Source organism: Schistocerca nitens, chromosome 5 (assembly GCF_023898315.1).
Source record: "Schistocerca nitens isolate TAMUIC-IGC-003100 chromosome 5, iqSchNite1.1, whole genome shotgun sequence".
Taxonomy (NCBI): domain Eukaryota; kingdom Metazoa; phylum Arthropoda; class Insecta; order Orthoptera; family Acrididae; genus Schistocerca; species Schistocerca nitens.
The window spans coordinates 242,431,974-242,455,356 of NC_064618.1; the positions used below are offsets into that span (position 1 = coordinate 242,431,974).

Sequence of the window (23,383 nt, forward strand, 5' to 3'; positions counted from 1 at the left end):
TGTTTCACAAGAGGAGGAGTATTTTCTATAAACCGTTAAATAAACAGTTAAGGAAATGATTAGTGAAGTGTCGTGTAGAGAGTGTTGCCCCATACGGTACTGAAACATGAACACTGCCGGAGAGAGGAGAAATGCTCAGTAACTTGTCAATTGTGAATCTGAAGAAGATTGTTAGGGTGAAATTGACAGATGAAGTAATGAATAAGGTTGTGTTACAAAGGCTAACAAAGAAATCACAAATATAGGAAAGAAGAGGAGGAAAATAAATTGTCTAGAACACTGGATTGGAGGAGACTACAAAATAAAGGAATGATTACTGCGAAGAGGGGCCAGAGAAAGAAGGAAATACCAAATAAGTTACATCAAGATAAGTGTATGATACGCAGTTACGAAAAGGATGGCGGAGAACCAGTAGAGCTGGACAATGTTGAATTTGCGGTGATGGACCTGTCTATTGACAGAACACATCATCACAATAGCCAATCTGATACTATATATGTTGTCTTCGCACGGAAAAACTTTCAAAAATGGCGAGTGTTTGTAACTGTATTAATACAGGATGAAAAAAACTGTTGTAGTTGATCCTACAGGTGTTCAACGTAAGCACCATTTATTATACGGTACACATTTTTTACCTGATCAATATGTGTGGAGTAAATGATGTGACATCGTCTTTCCTCTTGTTTTAAAGGTCAGTGAGATCAGCTGGTAAGGGACGTTCATAAACACGATACATTATGAAGCTCAAGAAAGCAAGCGCATGGCAGAAACCAGGCCCATGCAGCCAATACAGAACTTGCGCCCGTCATTTAACAGCTCCCATACCGAGCCATGTTAGAATGTGTAACACCAAACGAAATTCCAAAGTTAACCGCTACGAGGAGACGACATTTCCTGCGACCCATTGACTTTTATAAGCTTCAGCATGATAATCGTGGTTCACTCAAAACTAACCCCTATGAAAAGATTTGGACCACTGCAATTCTGTTGGTTAAAGGTATTATCCCTGCACCTGTTACAGAGCAGGTGGAATCGTAAGACCACTCACAGGAAATTTTTTTAATACAACATAACAGTTTTAGAGAAATGAAAGAATTCGTCATTTCGATCCATTACAGAGGGAGAGGTTTATCTGAACTCAATTGAACTGTTTACTGCACGTTCCAAACGATGCACTCCTGACCGTTCCCCTCATTTCTCTCACACGGCAGAAAATAAACTGTGTACTTTCAGAGATTGCAATTGCGAAATAGCTTTAATATAATGGGATGTACAATGCTCAGTCACCGTACGTTAACACTAATGCTGTTGGTATGTATCAACTACGCCGGAATGATGACTGATAACTTTTTCATACTTAAATGGAGTGTAATTATTTAAGGGTGCAGCTTCCTGTATTTTCAGTTACCATTTGCCTTGCAGTCGGTAGGTGACGTTTCTACAGAAATTAACGCTCTAAAGCTTATTCCCTTTCTGCTTAGTTCTACCTGTGGAGTGACTCATTGCTACCTTACCATGCTGGTTAGCCGCTTTGGCACGGCATTGTTAGCCGCAGTACAGTAATGCCGCCAAAAGGCGCATAGCTTACAACCTTTTACCAAGCCATAAGTGCCGGCGCCTAAGCTGTCGTCACACGGAACGAGGCAGCTCTTGGCTATGGTTTGTGCTCTCAGTGCCCTTCAGCGGCCGTTGTCGGCTTTATTTCGCTCGCAAACCACACAGTTTCTTTACGAAAATTGACACGCGTAAAATAGCTGCGTTAATTCTGGTACCGATTGTCGAAGGAGAGTGGAAAAAATCGCGAAGAAAATTATAAACTTGTCGATGGCTTGACCAGCGAATTGCCGGTAGAGGAGCTCTACATAAAGCTGTACATTGATCTGAGACATTTGAGCCGTGTCAGCTCGTATCGATTGCGATCTGTAGATCGAATCTCTGGTTCGTTTTCCCTCTGGTCGCCATGCGTCAGTCTTGCGCTGCGTCTTCCGGTTTGAAATGGTTGCGAGGCGGAAGGGGCAGCCATCGGAGACGAGGATGAAAGAAGTCGGTTGGAGGAAACGTGTGTTGTCATGACCAGTGGGTCCGCAGTTCGTGGTCTAGGGGCTAGCGTTGCTGCCTCTGGATCACGGGGTCCCGGTTTCGATTCCCGGGCGGGTTGGGGATTTTCTCTGCCCGGGGACTGGGTGTTCGTGTTGCCCTCATCATTTCATCATCATCATCATCATCATTTGTGAGAGTGACTAAATTGGATTGTGAAAAGAAAATGGACTGCGTAAATATTAGGACTTTGTACGGACCCACATCAGTAGGGGTAAGATAGATACTGCCTACAGGAAAATTAAAGAGACCTTTGGCGAAAAGAGAACCACTTGCATGAATATCAAGAGCTCAAATGGAAACCCAGTTCTAAGCAAAGAAGGGAAAGCAAAAAGTTGGAAGGAGTATATAGAGGGTCTATACAAGGGCGATGTTCTTGAGGACAATATTATAGAAATGGAAGAGAATGTCGATGCAGATGAAATAGGAGATATGAAACTGCGTGAAGAAATTGACAGAGCACTGGAAGACCTGAGTCCAAACAAGGCCCCGGGAGTAGACAACATTCCGTTAGAACTACTGAGCCAGGCCTAACAAAACTCTACCATCTGGTGAGCAAGATGTATGAAACAGGCGAAATACCCTTATACTTCAAGAAGATTATAATAATTACAATCCCAAAGAAAGCAGGTTCAAAAATGGTTCAAATGGCTCTGAGCACTATGGGACTTAACATCTATGGTCATCAGTCCCCTAGAACTTAGAACTACTTAAACCTTAACTAACCTAAGGACAGCACACAACACCCACCCATCACGAGGAAGAGAAAATCCCTGACCCCGCCGGGAATCGAACCCGGGCGTGGGAAGCGAGAACGCTACCGCACGACCACGAGATACGGGCAGAAAGCAGGTGTTGACAGACGTGAAAATTACCGAACTATCAGTTTAATAAGCCATGGCTGCAAAATACTAACACGAATTGTATACTGACGAATGGAAAACCTGGTAGAAGCAGACATCGGGGAAGATCAGTTTGGCTTCTGTAGAAATGTTGGAACACGTGACGCAATACTGACTCTACGGCTTATCTTAGAAGACAGATTAAGGAAAGACAAACCTACGTTTCTATCATGTGTAGACTTAGAGAAAGCGTTTGACAATGTTGACTGGAATACTCTCTTTCAAATTCTGAAGGTGACAGGGGTAAAATACAGGGAGCGAAAGGCTATTTACAATTTGTACAGAAACCAGATGACAGTTATAAGGGTCGAGGGACATGAAACGGAAGCAGTGGTTGGGAAGGGAGTGAGACAGGGTTGTAGCCTCTCCCCGATGTTGTTCAATCTGTGTATTGAGCAAGCAGTAAAGGAAACAAAATAAAAATGCGGAGTAGGAATTAAAATCCATGAAGAAGAAATAAAATCTTTGAGGTTCGCCGATGACATTGTAATTGTGTCAGCGACAGCAAAGGACCTAGAAGAGCAACTGAACGAAATGGACAGTGTCTTGAAAGGAGGATTTAAGATGAACATCGACAAAAGCAAAACGAGGATAATGGACTGTAGTCGAATTAAATCGGGTGATGCTGCGGGAATTAGATTAGGAAATGAGACGCTTAAAGTACTAAAGGAGTTTTGCTATTTGGGGAGCAAAATAACTGATGATGGTCGAGGTAGAGAGGACATAAAATGTATACTGGCGGTAGCAGGGAAAGCGTTTCTGAAGAAGAGAAATTTGTTAATATCGAATATAGATTTAAGTGTCAGGAAGTCGTTTCTAAAAGTATTTGTATGGAGTGTAGCCATGTATGGAAGTGAAACGTAGACGATAAATAGTTTAGACAAGAAGAGAGTAGAAGCTTTCGAAATGTGGTGCTGCAGAAGAATGCTCAAGATTAGATGGGCAGATCACATAACTAATGAGGAGGTATTGAATATAATTGGAGAGAAGAGAAATTTGTTTCACAACTTGACTAGGGCATATTCTGAAGCATCAAGGGATCACCAATTTAGTATTGGAGGCCAGCGTGGAGGGTAAAACTCGTAGAGGGAGACCAAGAGATGAATACACTAAACAGATTCAGAAGTATGTATGATGCAGTAAGTACTGGGAGATGAAGAAGCTTGCACAGGATAGACTAGCATGGAGAGCTGCATCAAACCAGTCTCTGGACTGAAGACCACAACAACAACACGGGCGCTGATGACCGCGCAGTTGAGCGCCTCACAAACCAAACATGATCACCGTCATGCACCAGGTGTCGGTGTCCCGACCGATTCGTTCTGAGGGAACCTTTGTGATGGGATTATGGTTAGCTGATTCCGGGTCACTGAAAGGGCATCTCTTTCCTGTTGTCGAGCCATATTGTGTGAACTAGTTTGGGAGCGTTAGCGAGCTCTGTTGTTACTGTCCTGCCCTACGTGATTCTTCCCTGAGTTGTGGGAAACTGTTTCATCCTCCCCACCTCAGTATTCGCTGAGCGCCTTCTGTTGCTTTCCTGAACAGTAACAGTTTGGCTTTAAGATACCTCCGGTAGCGGAGTTACTTTCGCCGTAGCGAACCTTCTCTCCTGATAGTGTTCCTCCTTGCAAATGATGCCTATCATTATTACTGTCTGTGCGAGCGGTGGGAAAGTGACGCGGCGGTCGCATGTGCTACTGGTTCTGTGATCAACATTTATGATTAATGCGCTCTTTTAATTATGTTTTAGATTCGAATTTGGACAGATCCATTAGTATCGGGTGCGCTACGAGACAACTGTGTAATGTTTTGTGTTAGCACTCCTATATGTTGTAAGGCGAGATTCCTTATTTCCTGGAGCCTGACTGGGTTTGCAAGCCGTCTTGTACTGGTATCTGACCGCTATATTATTAATAGAACCAGGATTTCAGACCGAAAGAGAAGTTCAGCACTGTTTATTAAACTCTACTTAAACTATTTTTGTGGCTTGGTTGTATGAATATACTTATTCATGATTTTCGTCAGTGTTTAAATCGTCCTGTTCTTGAACTTGAGTTCAGTCTGTTAATCTTGTTTTGGATTGCTTGTTCAGGTAGCTATTTGCTGAAAGTGTGCTATCGTACTAATTGACTTGTTGGTGTTTCTAGGCATCTTCCTGTCAAATGACGCTTATTTTACGAGCACCCTGCTGTCGCCTGATGGATCAGCTACAGTTTCGGCGGCCTATGCGTGTAATTGGCCCGACAAGGGCCCTGACAAGGGTCCGGCGGCACGATATTATTCGCCAGCATTTGGGATTCTGGGTCTAAATCTTTTCAGAGTTTGCGTAGTTTTTTGCCTTTTGGCTTTGATTCCTTTTGGTGCCATATTCTTTAGCTCAAATGCCTCTGGGCACTATGGAACTTAACTCCTGAGGTCATCAGTCCTCTAGAACTTTGAACTACTTAAACCTAACTAACCTAAGGACATCACACATATCCATGCCCGAGACAGGATTCGAACCTGCGACCGTAGCGGTCGCCCGGATTTAGACTGTAGCGCCTAGAACCGCACTGCCATCCCGGCCGGCGCCGTATTCCTTCTGTATAAAGTTTTCCCTAGTCAGTCGGAACATTTGCTGGCCCTTGTATTTGCTTAAATTTGTCATCTCTCTCAAAGGAACCATTGTTAGCTCAGGACATTTCAATTTGTTTAAACATTTTTGATAAGTTTGTGCTAGTCATTGTCACATTTGACGTTTAAAAATCTGGTTTTAAACTTGTCAGATCTCTTAAGTGATCGTGTTAACTTTTGGTCTGTAATTTAAAACTACTCTGAAGCTTGGACAGTTTAATTTTTTAAGCAATTTACTTGTTTCCAAGTTTGCGTTATTCATTGTTACATCTGACCTTCAAAAGATTTGCTTTACATTTGAAGCGCTTTCGTTGTTAAATTGGAGAAGCCATTGTGCTCTTTTGAATTTAAAGCATTCCACTCACTATTTTAAGAACTGCCGGCTTTTAAAATATTATTTATTTGTGTTTTACTATAGTTGCTTTAAAATGTTTAATAAATTTGAGTCACTTGACAAATAATGAGTGTTCTCATTACCCGGAACCTAGCCCTTACTTGAATTCCTGTTAACTGGGCTTACTGGAGCTCAGCATGTACTAGTAGAAGTTATTTATTAATTAGATTGTTCTTTCATCCCAAATTCTGTTTTAAATTAAATATAGTTAAGGTATAGTGTCTAATTTCAATTTGCGTAAATATAATATCCTTATTCTCGATGTTGCATTGACTAATAACACTCTGAAACAACGAACTGCACACTATATTTCAAGATCGAGGTATGTCTCGTAATTTCATTCGAATGGCAGAAGAGATTTGTTTCGAAATTCCTCGCCATCGTTGAAAAGGTATTTACCGGCAATATACAAACATGAACCAGTCCATTAGCCCAGAGGTGGGTCTACCATATGTTGCAGAAAGTTCATTAATAGCAGAAATTTCCTGTGTGGAACTTGGGTTTACTTTCAGATATAGATTGGTAGTCACGTTAAGATTTCTAGTCACTGGAGAAACATTAAAGTCGTTGGTCTTTGCAGAAAGAACTGCACCAAACACATTATATACATCGTCTTTTGTCTATTAAATGAATAAGACAGACTCATAATCTTATCGAAAACGGTAAAATTAGATTAGTGGACCACTCGTGAGCACACGATAGTATTAATTGCTTTACGGCTTCAATATAACAACTATCTCCGTATATGGTTGACTTTGTTTAAAGATTGTGTCTGCAGATGTCATTATTTGATATTTAATATGAAAATTGTACCAGAATGACAAGTTTTTGATAGATCGTCACTGTGCCGTAAAACTGAAACGGTATACTTTCGTAGCACACAAATTATAACACTAAAAACAATTACAGGAATCCTTCACCTACCATCATGTTGTTTCCTGTCATTTTATTATAACAAATCGTAGCCAAAACGATGCGTTTTCGAAATATCCTCAATTCGTTGGTGCTTTGAAATATCTTATATTCATACCACGCACTTCACGAGAAAGAAAGCCCACCAAATTGAAATTTTCAACTGGAACCCTCCATTTTATTGCAGATTACAATTTTAAGCAAAATCAAATCAACATACTTTTTACCTGAAGCATTTTCTTCGATTCGCCACAGATGGCGCTGTAATCGGAGGAATAGAAAAGGGTAAACAGTCGTAATTTATGACATGCTACTCAACGGTCATTGAATATCCAATGCTAAGTGAGACCCCACCTTCTTGCTGCGAGGATAAGACACGCCAGCATTTCATAAATTATAATTGGAAATCTCATTCGCAACGTCGTATTCCTCCGTCACATCGAACAAGGGACTACTAGACGCGAACGCTACAATACTTTTCTACTGTTGAAACGTAGTATCGTCAACTTCAATACACTTAGTGATCCGCTTTTCAAATGACCGTACACAGGACAGAAGCATATCTGCGGGAATGTCAGCACTGACGCTTCTGGTGCGGTCGAATCTGTCTTCACAGCCTGTTGGCACTTGCTAGTACATCTAATCTTTTAAATATCCTCACAGAAACAAATACGGTGACGTCAGATCCGACGACCTAGAGGGCCAATTAATAGGGCCACCTCTGCCCTTCTCACCGGCCGATGAGAACACCGTCTAATACATCTCGTGCTTCATCTGCGTAATGCACTGCGCAACCGCCATGCTGAAACCACAAACGTTGTCGAACGCCCAGGGCAGCATCCTGCAGTAGTAACGGTAATTCTTGTTGCAAAAACATTCGATACTTGTGTCAATTCAATGTGCCGTCGATAAATACCTTCAAATGACTCTGAGAACTATGGGACTTACTATCTGAGATCATCAGTCCCCTAGACTTAGAACTAGTTAAACCTAACTAACCTAAGGATATCACACACATCCATGCCCGAGGCAGGATTCGAACTGCGACCGTAGCAGCAGAGCGGTTCCGGACTGAAGTGCCTAGAACCGCTCGGCCACAACGGCCGGAGATAAAGATGTATCAGTGATGGTTCAAATGTCTCTGAGCACTATGGGACTTAACTTCTAAGGTCATTAGTCCCCTAGAACTTAGAACTACTTAAACCTAACTAACCTAAGGACATCACACACATCCATGCCCGAGGCAGGATTCGAACCTGCGACCGCAGCGGTCGCATCGTTCCAGACTGTAGCGCCTAGAACTGCTCGGCCACCCCAGCCGGCTGTATCAGTGAGTTTGTTCTCCATGATACTATACGTTAACCGAACAAGGACGTTGATGGTCAAATTGCCGTAACCGGGAGGGTCGTCTACGCTACAGTATGTCTGTTAACGCTACCATGGTTTATGAATGTACACTCATCGGAAAATAGTACCTCGGCAAAGAAAGTGGGTGTCGTTTGCATTTGTTGAAGTGCCCATTCACAAAATAGTACCCGCTTGTAGAAATCGGCACCATGAAATTCCTGATGCTATGACACGTGGTGTGGATGATACGACGATTCAGTACTGTGACGTACCGGAATCGCAGTGTAATTGCCAGCGCTTATCCGTCGGTTGTGGTGCATTGGCGCTAGTACAGCTATTTCATTAGAATCTCCTGTAACACGTTTGCTTCGTTCCCTTTTGCCGGTCTGTGCGCTGCCAACAGACATAAAGGCCAGAATGAGATTTTCACTCTGCAGCCGAGTGTGCGCTGATATGAAACTTCCTGGCAGATTAAAAGTGTGTGCCGGACAGAGACTAGAACTCGGTATCTTTGCCTTTCGAGGACAAGTGCTCTATCATCTGAGTTACCCAAGCACGACTAACGCCCCGTCCTCACAGCTTTACTTCTGCCAGTACCTAATCTCCTACCTTCCAACCTCTACAGAAGCTCTCCTCCGAACTAGCAGTCCTGAAAGAAAGCAGGACGGGGCATGAGTCGTACTTGGGTAACTCAGATGGTAGAGCGCTTGCCCACGAAAGGCAAAGGTCACGAGTTCGAGTCTCGGTCCGGCACACAGCTTTAATTTGCCAGGAAGTTTCAGACATAAAGGCTTTCTCAACCTTGTAACAGAACGAAGAGAACGAGCTTTCTCTGGCAAACGCTCGGCATACAAGGCCACAATAGCCTCAATATTTCTCCTACAATCTCCATAAATCAGGATCATTTGAGTTTTTTCTGCTGTGGTTGCAAAATTCATCGTCCACTTGCAAAGTGTTTTCAAAGTGATAGGCGATAAATATTGCGCAAGTATCTCAGTGTTTAGAGCCGCTGTCTGTTCTACGACAGCACGATACATGAGCTCTGTCGCAGGGTACTGCCTGTATCGATACGTCGTAGTTCGCTACACGGCCACAGTGGCTTGTCGAGAAATCCCCTGTTAGATATGTCGGAGGAATACAACGTTGCGAATGGGGTTTCCAATTAGAAGTTACGAAACAGTGGCGTGTCCTGCTCTCACAGCATGGAGGTGGGGTCCCATATGCCTTTGGACATTCAAGGCCATTGAGCAGCATGTCGTACACTACGATTGTGTTCCCATTTCTGTTCCTTCAGACAAAACCAACGTAGATTTTGTCGTAGAATCGTAAGCTGCAATAAAAAACGGAGGTACCCCCAGCCACGCACGCGCAGGGTGGGTAGGAAGTCGAGTGTGCTATCATTGGATGTCCAACTCCGAGACAAGCGGCAGCAGCTCGTTATCTTGCGGTCGCGTTCTCGCTTCGCCAGCACGGGGTCCCGGGTTCGATTCCCGGCAGGGTCAGATATTTTCACCTGCCTCGAGATGACTGTGTGTGTTGTCCTCATCATTTCAACATCATTCATGCAAGTGGCGAGATTGGTCTGAGAAACGGTTGGGAATTTGTATGGGCGCTAATAATCGCGGAGCTGAGCGCCCCATAAACCAAACATCATCATCCGAGACAAGCTGACTGACGTTATAACGTTTTTTGATCCAATGTGTTGTTTTCTGGATATTTCAATGTCTTAAATTAAAATGAACACCCTGTATTCCTTTGGGCATGAATCTGTGCTCGACATGCCGAGTGTAATAGAGATATGGTCAGGTGCAACGAGTACTATGCCCCATCCTTCACGCTCGCACACGGCAACTGCAACTCTAATTTTAGAGTTGCGCAGTGTGCGGAACCGTGTTGACGGCCTATGGGGAGCCAGTTACCAGTTTAGATCGACATTCCTTCCCTTCCTCCTGAGCCCGTTTGCGGGCGGCTGACGTGTTCGTTTAGGTACGTCTAGGAGAATCAATACCGGTGTCTTTACACACTGACTACGCCATTATCAAAAAATCCTTTTGTGTATCAATACTTCGTTTGCGAACCTGTTACGGGAAACCGTCGGAAGGTCTTACAGTTGCAGAAAACACAGAAATCTATGGGGCAGTATATTTGTCTCCTTGCACACCTTCAATCTGAATATTGAGCAAGCAGTAAAGGAAAGAAAGGAAAAATTCCGAGTAGGTATTAAAATCCATTGAGAAAAAATAAAAACTTTGAGGTTCGCCGATGACATTATAATTCTGTCAGAGACAGAAAAGGAATTGCAAGAGCAGTTGAACGGAATGGACAGTGCCTTGAAAGGAGGATATAAGATGAACATCAACAAAAGCAAAACGAGGATAATGGAATGTAGTCGAATTAAGTCGGGTGATGCTGAGGGAATTGGATTAGGAAAAGAGACACCTAAAGTAGTAGAGGAGTTTTAGTATTTGGGGAGCAAAGTAGCTGATGATTGTCGAAGTAGAGAGGATATTAAATGTAGACTGGCAATGGCAAGGAAAGCGTTTCTGAAGAACAGAAATTTGTTAATATCGAGTATAGATCTAAGTGTCAGGAAGTCCTTTCTGAAAGTATTTATACGGAGTGTAGTATGTGCGATAAATAGAATGGACAAGAAGAGAATAGAAGCTTTCGAAATGTGGTGCTACAGAAGAATGCTGAAGATTAGATAGGTAGATCACATAAGTAATGAGGAGGTGTTGAATAGAATTGGGGAGGAGAGGAGTTAGTGGCACAACTTGACTAGAAGAAGGAATCGGTTGGTAGTACATGTTCTGAGGCATCAAGGGATCACCAATTTAGTATTGGAGGACAGCGTGGAGGGTAAAAATTGTAGAGGGGGACCAAGAGATGAATACACCAAGCAGATTCAGAAGGGTTGTGGGTTGCAGTAGGTACTGTGAAATGAAGAAGCTTGCACAGGATAGAGTAGCATGGAGAGCTGCATCAAACCAATCTCAGGACTGAAGACCACAACAACAATAAACAGTAAAACAGTTATGGTATGAATATAGGTTTGCACCAAGTATTTCGCAACTGCGCTTGCAATTAACTAGATATTATTTTCAGTGCTATGTTGTGACAATTATGGCGTGTGAAAAACGTAACACTGGGCTCCAAAGTAAATTGAGAAATGATAGTGAAGACGAGCGTAGCAGGTCCTCTTCATTCCGGAACCAAGCGGCTGCTATGGTCGCAAGTTCGAATCCTGCTTCGGGCATGGATGTGTGTGATGTCCTTAGGTTAGTTACGTTTAAGTAGTTCTAAGTCTAGGGGACTGATGACCTCAGATGTAAAGTCCCATACTGCTTAGATCCATTTGAACTATTTTTGAACAGGTCCTCCAATGAAGCTCCGCTTTGACAGAGGTTAACAGCGAGGTCGTCAGCGAATCTTACTGTTATTAGATTAGGAAATGAGACACTTAAATTAGTAAAGGAGTTTTGCTATTTGGGGAGTAAAATAACTGATGATGGTCAAAGTAGAGAGTATATGATATGTAGACTGGCCATGACAAGGAAAGCGTTTCTGAAGAAGAGAAATTTGTTAACATCGAATATAGATTTAAGTGTCAGGAAGTCGTTTCTGAAAGTATTTGTATGGAGTGTAGCCATGTATGGAAGTGAAACATGGACGATAAATTGTTTAGACAAGAAGAGAATAGAAGCTTTCGAAATGTGGTGCTACAGAAGAATGCTGAAGATTAGTTGGGTAGATCACATAAGTAATGAGGAGGTGTTGAATAGAATTGGGGAGAAGAGAAGTTTGTGGCACAACTTGACCAGAAGACGGGATCGGTTGGTAGGACATGTTCTGAGGCATCAAGGGATCACCAATTTAGTATTGGAGGGCAGCGTGGAGGGTAAAAATCGTAGAGGGAGACCAAGAGATGAATACACTAAACAGATTCAGAAGGATGTGGGTTGCAGTAGGTACTGGGAGATGAAGAATCCTTCACAGGACAGAGTAGCACGGAGAGCTGCATCAAACCAGTCTCAGGACTGAAGACCACAACAACAACAACAACAACACACCTTCTACAAGAACATCACTGAAATTACTCACTGCTAGTCTTCTTAACAGATCTTTTGTTGTTAGGCGTGAAATATACTCACAGATTCAGCATTCATTGCATACATTGTTCCGTATTCTCCCCTTTATTGCCATAGCCAGTGTCTTCAAATTTTACACTATTTACAGAAGTTACCGTACGAACTATGACTGTCAAACTTAATGCGGAAGGCACTTCAAAATGTAATTATATAATAAGCCTTGATAAAATGAAAAACGCAAAAGCCTTTCTGTTCGGGAGTCAACATCATTGTAACTAGTCTTTTTAAGCGGCAGGGTAAAATTAACAATTTTCGTACACTCAAACAGGTATGTTGTACGATTAAATCGTTGTTATTTGCTGTACATTGTATCTCAAAGCAAGGCAAACAGTTAAATCCTCAATATTGTGTATCATTCGGTATCTATTTCTGATTCAGCTTTACGTTAATAGGATGGAAACGATGATTACGTGGTAATGAACATTTATAAGTAACAACAAAATTACAAGCCTGTGAAATTATAATTAAAATGCTGCTGTCATGTATAATAGTGGATGCGCTGGGTGGTACTCACTGATCAGAAGCCGGTAACCGATGATGTTCACGAGGGTAGTGCTGATGAAGATGGCGAAAGTTGCAGAGGCGCAGACGATCATCGAATTCGTGTAGATATTGGGGCTAGTCAGGGCCTGGAAGGGTACACATGTTAGTCTTCCACCAAGTTCACATCATATTTGATTTTTCATCCTTTTTAATAGTTGTCTATGTTATTGTAATGATAAGAATCAAAGGTATACAGTGAAAAATATAAATTAATACGTTCATATCATACGCAAACATATCTTAGTTCTTTGATTTTACAAAGTGTGAAATCTGCTTTTAAAAAATCTCAGTTAATCAATTTATTAATATGTTACTTTTCCATCGTTTCTTTAAATGAGTAGTAAACAAAACTGCGGTATAGTTTACCCTGTCTGGTCCTCAGTTATCAGCTCAGTAAATCACCAGTAATCTCAGAACCCATAATACCAGAAGAAAACTTCCATACGCCGTTCAAGAACGATACTTTACATATTTTTACAGGCGCTGCTCTTTCATATTCTGAACATTATCTCTGAACAAATAAATGAATTCTTAGTAAATACCGACTTGCGCAGTCTTCATTTGCATTACCCAAATCCCAAATATTTTATTGCAGTAGGAAAAAAAACTACAGATGAATCTTTAGCGTTTGTTTCCACCCACCCCGCAATTTTCTTGGAGCGTAATCTAGTAAAGATGTTTCAAAATAAAGAGAAATATTATAATCTGAGAGATTTGTAAAAGGAGATAAATAAATAGAGATTTTATAAACTGATAAATACAGATTTGCGAGAAAACGAAACAAAATCAATTGACTTACAGACTTTGAGGTAACAGGGGAAAATAATGTTAGTTTCGACATTTACCAGCAGCTACAAGCGACAGATCTAATGTATGGTGAAAATTCAGACAATCCAAAACTAGCTACATTTGCGACATACAAAAAAAGAGCTGTAGGAAAAATGCAGCAAAAAGACTAGAGAAAAAGAGCGTCTGTAACATGACGACACTGCACTGACAGTATAATAAACTTAAAATACTACTGTAGGAAGCATCTGTAGGGATTTAAACCTAACCCCTATTGTACTTCACGATTACAGAAAATCACAAGCAGCGTGCATTATAGGATATTCACATTCAAAGCAAATACTTGTCTCTACACGTATAAAATAGTAAATGGCTCTGAGCACTATGGGACTTAACATCTATGGTCATCAGTCCCCTAGAACTGAGAACTACTTAAACCTAACTAACCTAAGGACAGCACACAACACCCAGCCATCACGAGGCAGAGAAAATCCCTGACCCCGCCGGGAATCGAACCCGGGAACCCGGGCGTGGGAAGCGAGAACGCTACCGCACGACCACGAGATGCGAGCGAAATAGTAAATAATGATTTAATTATAATAATAACAACCCTAAAGGAAAATATGTTCAAAATCTAGATCTCTGTGTCTGCTACATTATAGGTAAGAATGTAAATAAGTACACTACAGTACGTATCAAAAAACGGCGCTGATAAATTCATGAAGTCAGGAATATCAGTGTGTAGGGGCTGGCTCAGGCTTAGCCTCAGTATTTTTAAAACCCAGAATAGAGACCCTGATGCAACAAAACCACATATTAAAAGACGTAGAAAACGAAAATAAAAATTATCAGAGATAACAATCAAACTGGTCTTTTAAAAGGAGGAGATTGTAATAAATATCAGCGTCAATATTAGGAATCAATCACCATCAAACTATTTGCCGATGTAGTGGAATGTAATACTCTCAGACACACGCATATGCAGCATCCTTATGTGTTTGCCCCCTTCGTCTCTCTTCGTCTCCTACTTCACTAGCTTTTCGCTTTCTACCGAACACCATTAACGTCACTGTAATAAGTGTTCAAATGGTTGTAAAAATCTGTCGCTACACTATTTAAAAGGGTACTAATAAGAGATGTAAACTTGAGTTTGTCTATCTATGAGACAATATCTGACAACTTAACAGTAGCGCAAATGTAGGCGTTGCATAAAATGGTATAATGCAAATTTCCACCTTAACTCTCTGCTTACCGGAAAATCTGTATAACCTTACCTACCAGTCGGGCTTCTCGGGCACATCTTGTTTAAATTGACATAAATTGAATCTACTTTGAATAGAAAGAAATTTTCATTCTGCAGTGAAGTGTGCGCTGGTATGAAACTTCCTGGTGGGTTAAACCTGTGTGCTGTACCGAGACTGGCACTCCGGACTCCTGTCTTTCGGCCCCGCGTTCGAGTCCCAGTTCGGCACACAGTTTTAATTCATCAGGAAGTTTCGCAATTTTGACCACTTATGACGTAAAGCACCTTTGCGTTATAAATGCTTTGAAGATCGTTTTATTGTTTTAAAGGGTAAATTTTAAGCCAGAATTTTTATTTTTACTGGTAGCTTTTTGAGGATATATAGTTAATCATCATTCTACACCAGGGCTTCACAACATACGTGCTTCCGGAGCAAGCTGTGAGCAGCAAGGCGCGGGCACGGAGCAGCGCGAGCACGCTACCCCCACTACCAGACCAGAGCGGAGAGTGGGGAGAGTCACGTGGGGTACACAAAAGCTGCCGCCAGTCAATGTAAATCAGCGGCCACCTGCAGGGATATCACTCACGAATTATTACTGCGACAAATGAAACAAATAAAGGAGAATGTACACGTGCCACATAATTTTATTAGCTTAGTGTATGCCTCTACCACCTGTAGACACTGAAACTAAAGAATTCCACGACAATCCTATATTTTCAACACTTTCTTCAACACTACTTAAAATATCACCTGCGGTTGTAGTGTTCTTCATGGCTACTACATCGAGGAGCTCCTCCCTCACCTGAAGATCTCTGTTAACACCTCTAATAAATATGGCAAGCTGCGCTGTTCCAGTGATATCAACACTTTCGTCCAGAGCTAGAGAATACGCCATAAAATCTTAACAGATATTTGCAAGCTGGCTCTGGACGTCGTCTGCCATGTCCTGTATGCGACGCATAATGGTCATGTTAGATAATGGCACAATCCGAAACTGTTCAACTTGAGATGGACACAAATGTTCCGCTGCAACTATCAAACATTCTTTTATTAAATCGCCATCAGTTAAGGGGGGCAGGGATTTTGCTAAAAGCAAAGCAATTTTGTAACCCACTCTGAGAGCTGCCTCAGTTGATTTTTCTTCGTCGTCCAGATCTTCTTCGGATAGCTTCCTTTTAAGTTTAATAACTTCCTGTGCACGATCTGGTCAATCACATTTTCCACGTCCGTAGTCTTTCGCGTGGTACGATATATAATGTCGCTGCAAATTAAATTTCGTAAAAGAATTCAGCGTTTTGTGACATACTAAACATTTTGCAACACCATCTTTTTCAGTAAACAGATACAATTCCTCCCAATGGGGGTTGAACTGCGAAAGCATGGTTGGGGTTACACAACGGCGACTTCACATGATTCTTAACCAGCGAAGTGACTGTTAAGAGCTGATCGCAGTACTTCAAACGTTACACAGTCGGCGCGAATTCAATAAGCACGCTGCGGCCCTATTCAAACGTGCGCGCGCATTTCCCCTCCCTCCCCTCCCTCCGTACTCCGTGACCTTGCAGCTGCTCGCGAGCACGTCCCTGAGCAGACGCGAGTACTCGCGCTCAAAACCGGCCAGTTGTTAAGCCCTGTTCTACACGAAGTGCTTTTATAATGCAATTCTTACCGGAAATTTCCGCAGGGTCCACAGACAATAGCAGAATGTTCCAAGCAAACAGGTCTGATGCACTTGTAACACCGTCATAACAACGTTGGTTACACATGGAAAGAGCTAATCGTCGGTAACAACTTTGTTCTTACAAAATTGTTAAGGCTTTCGTTTCCAAATGTTGACAAACTGTCCTTAGGCTTCTGTCTCGGGTCCTTCCGCCGACGTTTGTTTGATGATTTTATTGACGTTTCACCAGCACGAGTGGCTTACATTGTCAGAGCTTCACCTTTAATATGCTGGCGGTGGATTGGAATCGAACTCGCGGCCACAGATAATTGGGGCGCCAACTTCCAATTCTACTGTGTGGTCGGTGTCCTCAGCGGGTGCTCCGCCACGGTCCATTTCTCCATCTGTTCCAACCTGCAATGCCATTTATGTTCGGTGGTACTGGTGTTGACTGATCGTCCAGTCATTCCGACATAGGCTATCCCGCATGTACATAGTATGCGGTGTATTCCTGACATTGCAAGTGGTTCTTTTCTCCTTTGCCGATCAGAGACAGTTTTTGATCTTCTTTGTCGATTTGTAAACAGTCTTTACGCCGTGTTTGCGCAATATACGGTCGATTCTGTGCGTCACTCTGGGAATGTAAGGCAGAAATAATGTGCCCAACATTTCCTTTTTTTTTTTTTTCTATGTGTCACTTCACCGAGTGTTTGATTCTGTGGCGCTTCTTATGTGACTAGTGGAATACTTATTGCTCCTCAGGACACTTTCCAGGTGTTGCATGCGGAAAATTCAATGTTGGAATGACTAGACGATCAATCAGCACCAGAACAACGAACATAAGCAGCATTGCAGGTTGAGGCATTTGGAGAAATCGGCAGTGGCGGATCACGCGCTGTGCGAGACCGAACACACAGTAAAATTCGCCGACACGGAAGTTCTCACTGTAGGGAAGAGCTATCGCACCTCCTTCTTCATAGAAGCTATAGAAATACACAAACACGACAGCAGCGAACGGCCGTTGCAGGTAGCAAGAGGGGACCAGCTGTGGAAATGACCACGAAAAAGCCCTTGGACGTTGGCGCACCAGCTTCATACAATCTGCTGCCACAAGCTCGACTACAGTCCACCACCAGCAACTCAGGATGGAGAATTGTCAACGCCAGCCACTCGTGCTGGCGGAACGTCAGAAAAATTATCAAACAAACGTCGGCCGAAGAACGCGAGACACAAACCAACTGGTAGTCTGTCAATTTTATTCTTCCGAGGAACATAAAAAGCTATCACCACAGCTGGTTGAAAACCAAATAATGTGGAGTGTATTTCACGTCCTTTAGATGTAATAAAACCGGCAGGTAGTTCACATTTGTTTCTTCGCGTGGTACAGACAAATGTCAGTCCTCCTTACAACAAATGATGAGCTAAATCTAGAGATGTACTCGTATAAAAAATTGTCACAAGTGATACTACGTGCAGACTTTTCAATTTCAATCACCAGGGTTTTCACAATATTCTCTCCAAGTCATGCTGCTCTGGTTTCTTCCTGCTTCCCCAAATATACTTCCATCTTCTAGCAGTAGCTTGGTGCAGTGTGAGAAATTACATATGTACCAGGCTTTGGCGGCACGTATTGTCGAAGTGGACAGCAACGTCAAAATATAACTAATTGTTCATCCACGGTCATGCACCATCCTGGAATGTAGGCATCTTTCAGGGCACTTCCCCACATCTCAAAAAGTGTTCTGATTGGTTTCATTATGCCACTTGACCCGTGTTCACATCAGGCAGCTGCACTTTCAAAGTACATTCATGGAAAGTGGTTGAAGAATAGAGGACACAAGAGTAGGCGACAAAGTGTTTGACGTCTGCACCTCATCAACGAACGCGGATGTCGGAGACTTGTCAGCGCTGTAAAACAGGATGGACAGCGATCTGTAGCAGAGCACAATGCTGACTCAAGAACAACTAGTGTTTTGGAGCAAACTGTTAAACGAGTGGTTCCGCAGGGGACTAGCCCCTGTTGGCACACCGCTATCGTCCATTACTATTGCAGTTGGGACTGGATCGTCGTGATTGGCCCATGGATCAAAGGGAAAGTGTCCCCTGATGGGATGGATCACGTTCTTACTACACCGGTGCCATTGTCACAGGCCAGTGTTATGTTATGGGATACATTCACCTGGGTTTCCATGGAAGCTGTGGTAGTAATGGAAGGCTCCATGACAACTGTGGCCTACATAAACAATACTGCAGTCCATCTGCATCCCTCCGTGCTTGTCTTTCCCGAAAGCGATGGCATATTTCAGTTGGACAATCATATCACAAGTACATAACTGAAGAATCTGATAGTGAACTCATGTCAGTGTCTTGGCCACCAAATTCACCTGATCTGGGCGTTATCGGGCGCCAGCATGGGGCCCAAAAAGCACGGCCCATAATTTAGGATAACTGCGTGACCTGTGCGGAGACATCTGCCGCCAAATACCTTCAGAAACCTACCAAGCACTTGCTAAAATCATACCACCGAGAATCTCTGCTTTACTGCGCCCAAAAGTGGACCAATACGTTATTAAACAGGTGAGCACAGTGTTTAACCTCATCAGTGTAATGCTACTTGCAATAGTCGGCCGGCCAGGTTGGCCGAGCGGTTCTAGGCGCTACAGTCTGGAACCGCGCGACCGCTACGGTCGCAGGTTCGAATCCTGCCTCGGGCATGGATTTGTGTGATGTACTTAGGTTAGTTATGTTTAAGTAGTTCTCAGTTCTAGGGGACTGATGACCTCAGAAGTTAAGTCCCATAGTGCTCAGAGCCATTTGAACCAACAGTTGTTTCCTAATAAAAAAAATTTAAATTGATTTGACACTTTTACTCGTCATCGTGTTGTCATTTTTATTATTATTACTATTGTTATTTACTCTCGACCACCTTTTGCTATGTCTCAGTCTGCTTAAATGGAAAATAAAGAAAATAAAAAGTACACGTTTCTAACATGTATGGGAACTGGATATACGTTCTAATCTCCTTCTCTCCCCTGTCTGTGTCTGTTCCCCCTCCCCTTTTACTTGTCCATCTCCTCTTTCTTCTCCGCCTCTATCCATCCCTTTCTCTGTGCATCTTCTCCTCCTTACCACGCTCTACATCTGCTCCTACCCCAACTCTCTGTCCATCGCCTCATTCACGTTTTCTATGTTTATTTCCTCCCACCCCGCTGTCCATCTCCTCTTCATCGCTCTCTCTGACCTTGAGCCTTATTTATTGTTATCCAAATTCAGATTCCGTACTAGTATTCTAATCATAATCGTATACGCCATAAATACAACTTCCCAGTTTGCTCGCAATGCTTCATTATTTATATTTTGTGTATTAAGAAGCCTATAGTCTACACGTGTCTAATCGTTTATTACAGTAACGTGTAATTTCAAAGTTTTCAGTCAAGGACTTACGGATATTAACGATTTTCAACACACCAACATTTACATTTTTATAACGTTTTCCCTTTTATTACATATATATTACATACACTGACATAAAAAATCACAACACGAAGGATTTGTGTGCCGTAAAGGAACGTTGATTGGCGTGTTTCTACATCTGAAAGATATCTACTTACATTTCGAGCCAGTCACATAAAGGTGGTGTTGGTAGTGCCACTATAAGAATGCAAATCAGATTTGCTTCAAACGCACGCTGCAACGGTCGTGAATGTTAGCTGCATTTGAGATTGGACGTGGTGAGTTGATGTTGGTCGGGAATGCCTTTAAGGCGACAAAGACGTCATTATCAGCACCTCGCTAAGTTTCAACGACGTCGTGTTATAGGGTTAAGAGAAAGAAGATATTCCATCTGCGATATTGCGGAAAGACTTGACAGAAATGTGGCCACCGTACATGACTGCTGGCAGCGATGATCACGAGAATGTGCGGTCGCAAGGAGACCAGGCTCCGGACGACCACGTGGCGCTACCGAGAGCGAAGACCATCGTGTTCGGTATATGGCTCTGGCACGTCGTACTACATCTGCGGCAGCAATCTGAGCAGCAGTGGACACTACGGTGACCCAGTGAACCATTACAAATCGGTTACTTGAAGGACAGTTCCGAGACAGACTGCCTATAGCATCTGTCTCAAACCACCACCATTTCTGACTACAGTGCTGTCAAACGAGAGGTCATTGGAGTGCAGCGTTGAGATATATAGTGTTTTCTGATGAAACCTGGTTCTGCCTCGGTGCCAGCGATGGCCATATGTTGCTTAGAAGGAGGCTAGTTGAGAGGCTGCAACCATCCTGTCTGTGTCCTTGACGCACTGAACCTACAACTGGAGATACAGTCCGGAGTTGTAATTTCTCGAGGAGCACTCTCTTGGTTATCCCACACACCTTGACTGCAAATTTGTGCATCAATCTGTTTTGCAGCCATTCATAAACAGCTTTCAAATTGTGCAAATGCCTCTGAGCACTATGGGACTTAACTTCTGAGGCCATCCTAACTAACCTAAGGACATCCTGCCCGAGGCAGGATTCGAACCTGCGACCGTAGCGGTCGCGCGGTTCCAGAATCTAGCGCCTAGAACCGCTCGGCCACTCCAACCGGCCATAAACAGCTTTCCAGGGGGTGTTTCCAACAGGATAACGTTCACCCACATACCGCTGTTGTAACATGCTCTAAAGAGTGTCTACATGTTGCCATGGCCTGCTCGATCATCAGATTTGTCTCCAGTCGAGCACATGTGAGACATCATCGGACGACAACTATAGCGTCATCCACAGACAGCATTAACCGTCTCTGTATTGACCGACCAAATGCAGCAATCACAGACTCCATACCACAAACTGACATCCGGCACCTGTATAAAGCCGTCGGCACACGGGCCGTGCATCCGAACGTTGAGCGTTGAGCGTGCCGAGTTTCTGACGTCACAGCGTGGAATAGCACGTTCGGGAGTCTTTCCGAACGTGCAGAGCATGTCAGATATTTTGAGCGTGCGTCTGAGCGTTGACCAATGAGATGGCACGACGCCACCTACGTCACACGCACGCCGTCTCCCTTCAGTACAGAGTTTTGAGGCGCCATATTGGCATTCATTTCAAGCCTATATGTATATATGCCGTTTCTGAGCACCAGCAAATTGAGAATCACTGGAAAACCCGTTGTTAGTTGTGTGATTCGTTCCAATAAATTAATGAGAAACATCATATTCATGGCAAAAGAATTATTGTAAGCAGCGTATTATGAGGGTAGGCTATTTGAAAGCAGAGACACACTGAAGACCCACCCAAAATGCTCGTACAATTTGTTATAATTAAATTTCAATTAATAACATAATTATCTACGATTACCGTTTTTATTAAGGGGTAAAACAATATTTTATAACCAGTACCAGCCTGTTGTTGGTTTAGTGTAATGAGTAGCGTCTCTGTCAGGTATTAAGTCTTCGTTGGGGCCGTGGTTCGCATACTTACACTCGCAACATTTTTTTTTCCTAATATTCGCGTTTTTACTTAGTTCTGATACTTTATTATTAGTTTAATATAAGTATATGCTATAATGTTTGATGTTATGTAAATATAAGTTCACCTTTCTTTGAGGGGTGACTTTGTTCGATTGGCTTAATTACAGGACAGCTTGCGCTACTTGTATAAAGATATTTTGCTCCTATTTCTTTTACGCTTCGTAATTCACATGTTGCAAAGATTCTGCTACTGGGTAGGAACAGTGATGAAGTAAGATTTTTTTTTTCTTTATTGCGATTTTAACACCTTATACAAAGGCGGGCTGGCAGCAGCACAATACGCCGCTCTTCAGCCTCGAGTTGGACAACAAGTAGTACATAAAGGTGGCACAGAGTAGACAGTAAAAACGGTGGGCAAAAAATGTAGACACTAAAAATCGAAAAAACATGGAGCCGTTCACGCAGGTCGAGAAACATCACTAACACTGGGCGACACGATGCACAGAACATGGATGATGGCGACGGCACGTGAACGGTGGTGGCGTGACGGCGAACAACACTACACACAGACGAAGGCACACACACACGAAACACTGACGGCGATGATCTCCGGCGCGCGAATGTTCACTGAGCGTGTACGAGTCCGGGGACCTGCCAAGTGAGGAGGTGGAGGAGGAAGGGGAAGGGGAATGGGAGAGGGGAGAGCAGAGATGCCATGGGCAAAGGAGAGAGGGGGAGGGAGGAAGGGGGAGGGGAAGCCTGGGGGAGAGGGGAGGAGGGAGGGGGGAAAGGAAAGAGAAGGGAAGGGAGGGAGGGAGGTTGCCTAAAGGATAGGACACAGGAGGTGGGGGGGAGGATCAAAGTTGATAGGAGGGGTAGATGCAGGGAAGCAGGACATCATCAGGGAGGGGGAGCTGGCGGAAGCCACCTTGGGAGAGGGTAAGGAGGGTTGAGAGATGGAGACCAGGTGGGATGTGGGAATACAGGCGCGGCAGCAGGCGGGGCTGGGAGAGGATCGGCGAGACGAGCGGGTGAATGAAGTAAGACTGATCTTGGGGGTTTTACTAAAATGTTGGAATGATGAAATAATGTTTATCTTATGCGGAGAACTATTCCAAATTTGTACCGCACTGTTTGTAACGGAACTTTTATAAGCCTGTGTCCTTATTGATTGGACATGGTACTTTCCTTTTAGTGGACGATGGAGGAAATGTGCGTTTTAATAGAGCTAACGTGGGAATTTTACGCGCGCCCGTTGAGTAAACAGTGTGATTTACGAACTAGAA

At 43.2% G+C, this 23,383-nt stretch overlaps 1 protein-coding gene across 2 annotated transcripts in view; it reads right to left on the minus strand.

The window, feature by feature from the left end:
* Nucleotides 1–23,383, minus strand: part of LOC126259774 (probable metabolite transport protein CsbC) — a 198,155-nt gene that overhangs the window by 31,299 nt on the left and 143,473 nt on the right. For both annotated transcript variants that reach the window (XM_049956778.1, XM_049956777.1), the window contains one exon: nt 12,928–13,042. In XM_049956778.1, coding sequence (XP_049812735.1) covers nt 12,928–13,042 — 115 coding nt within the window. The remainder of the gene's footprint in view (nt 1–12,927; nt 13,043–23,383) is intronic.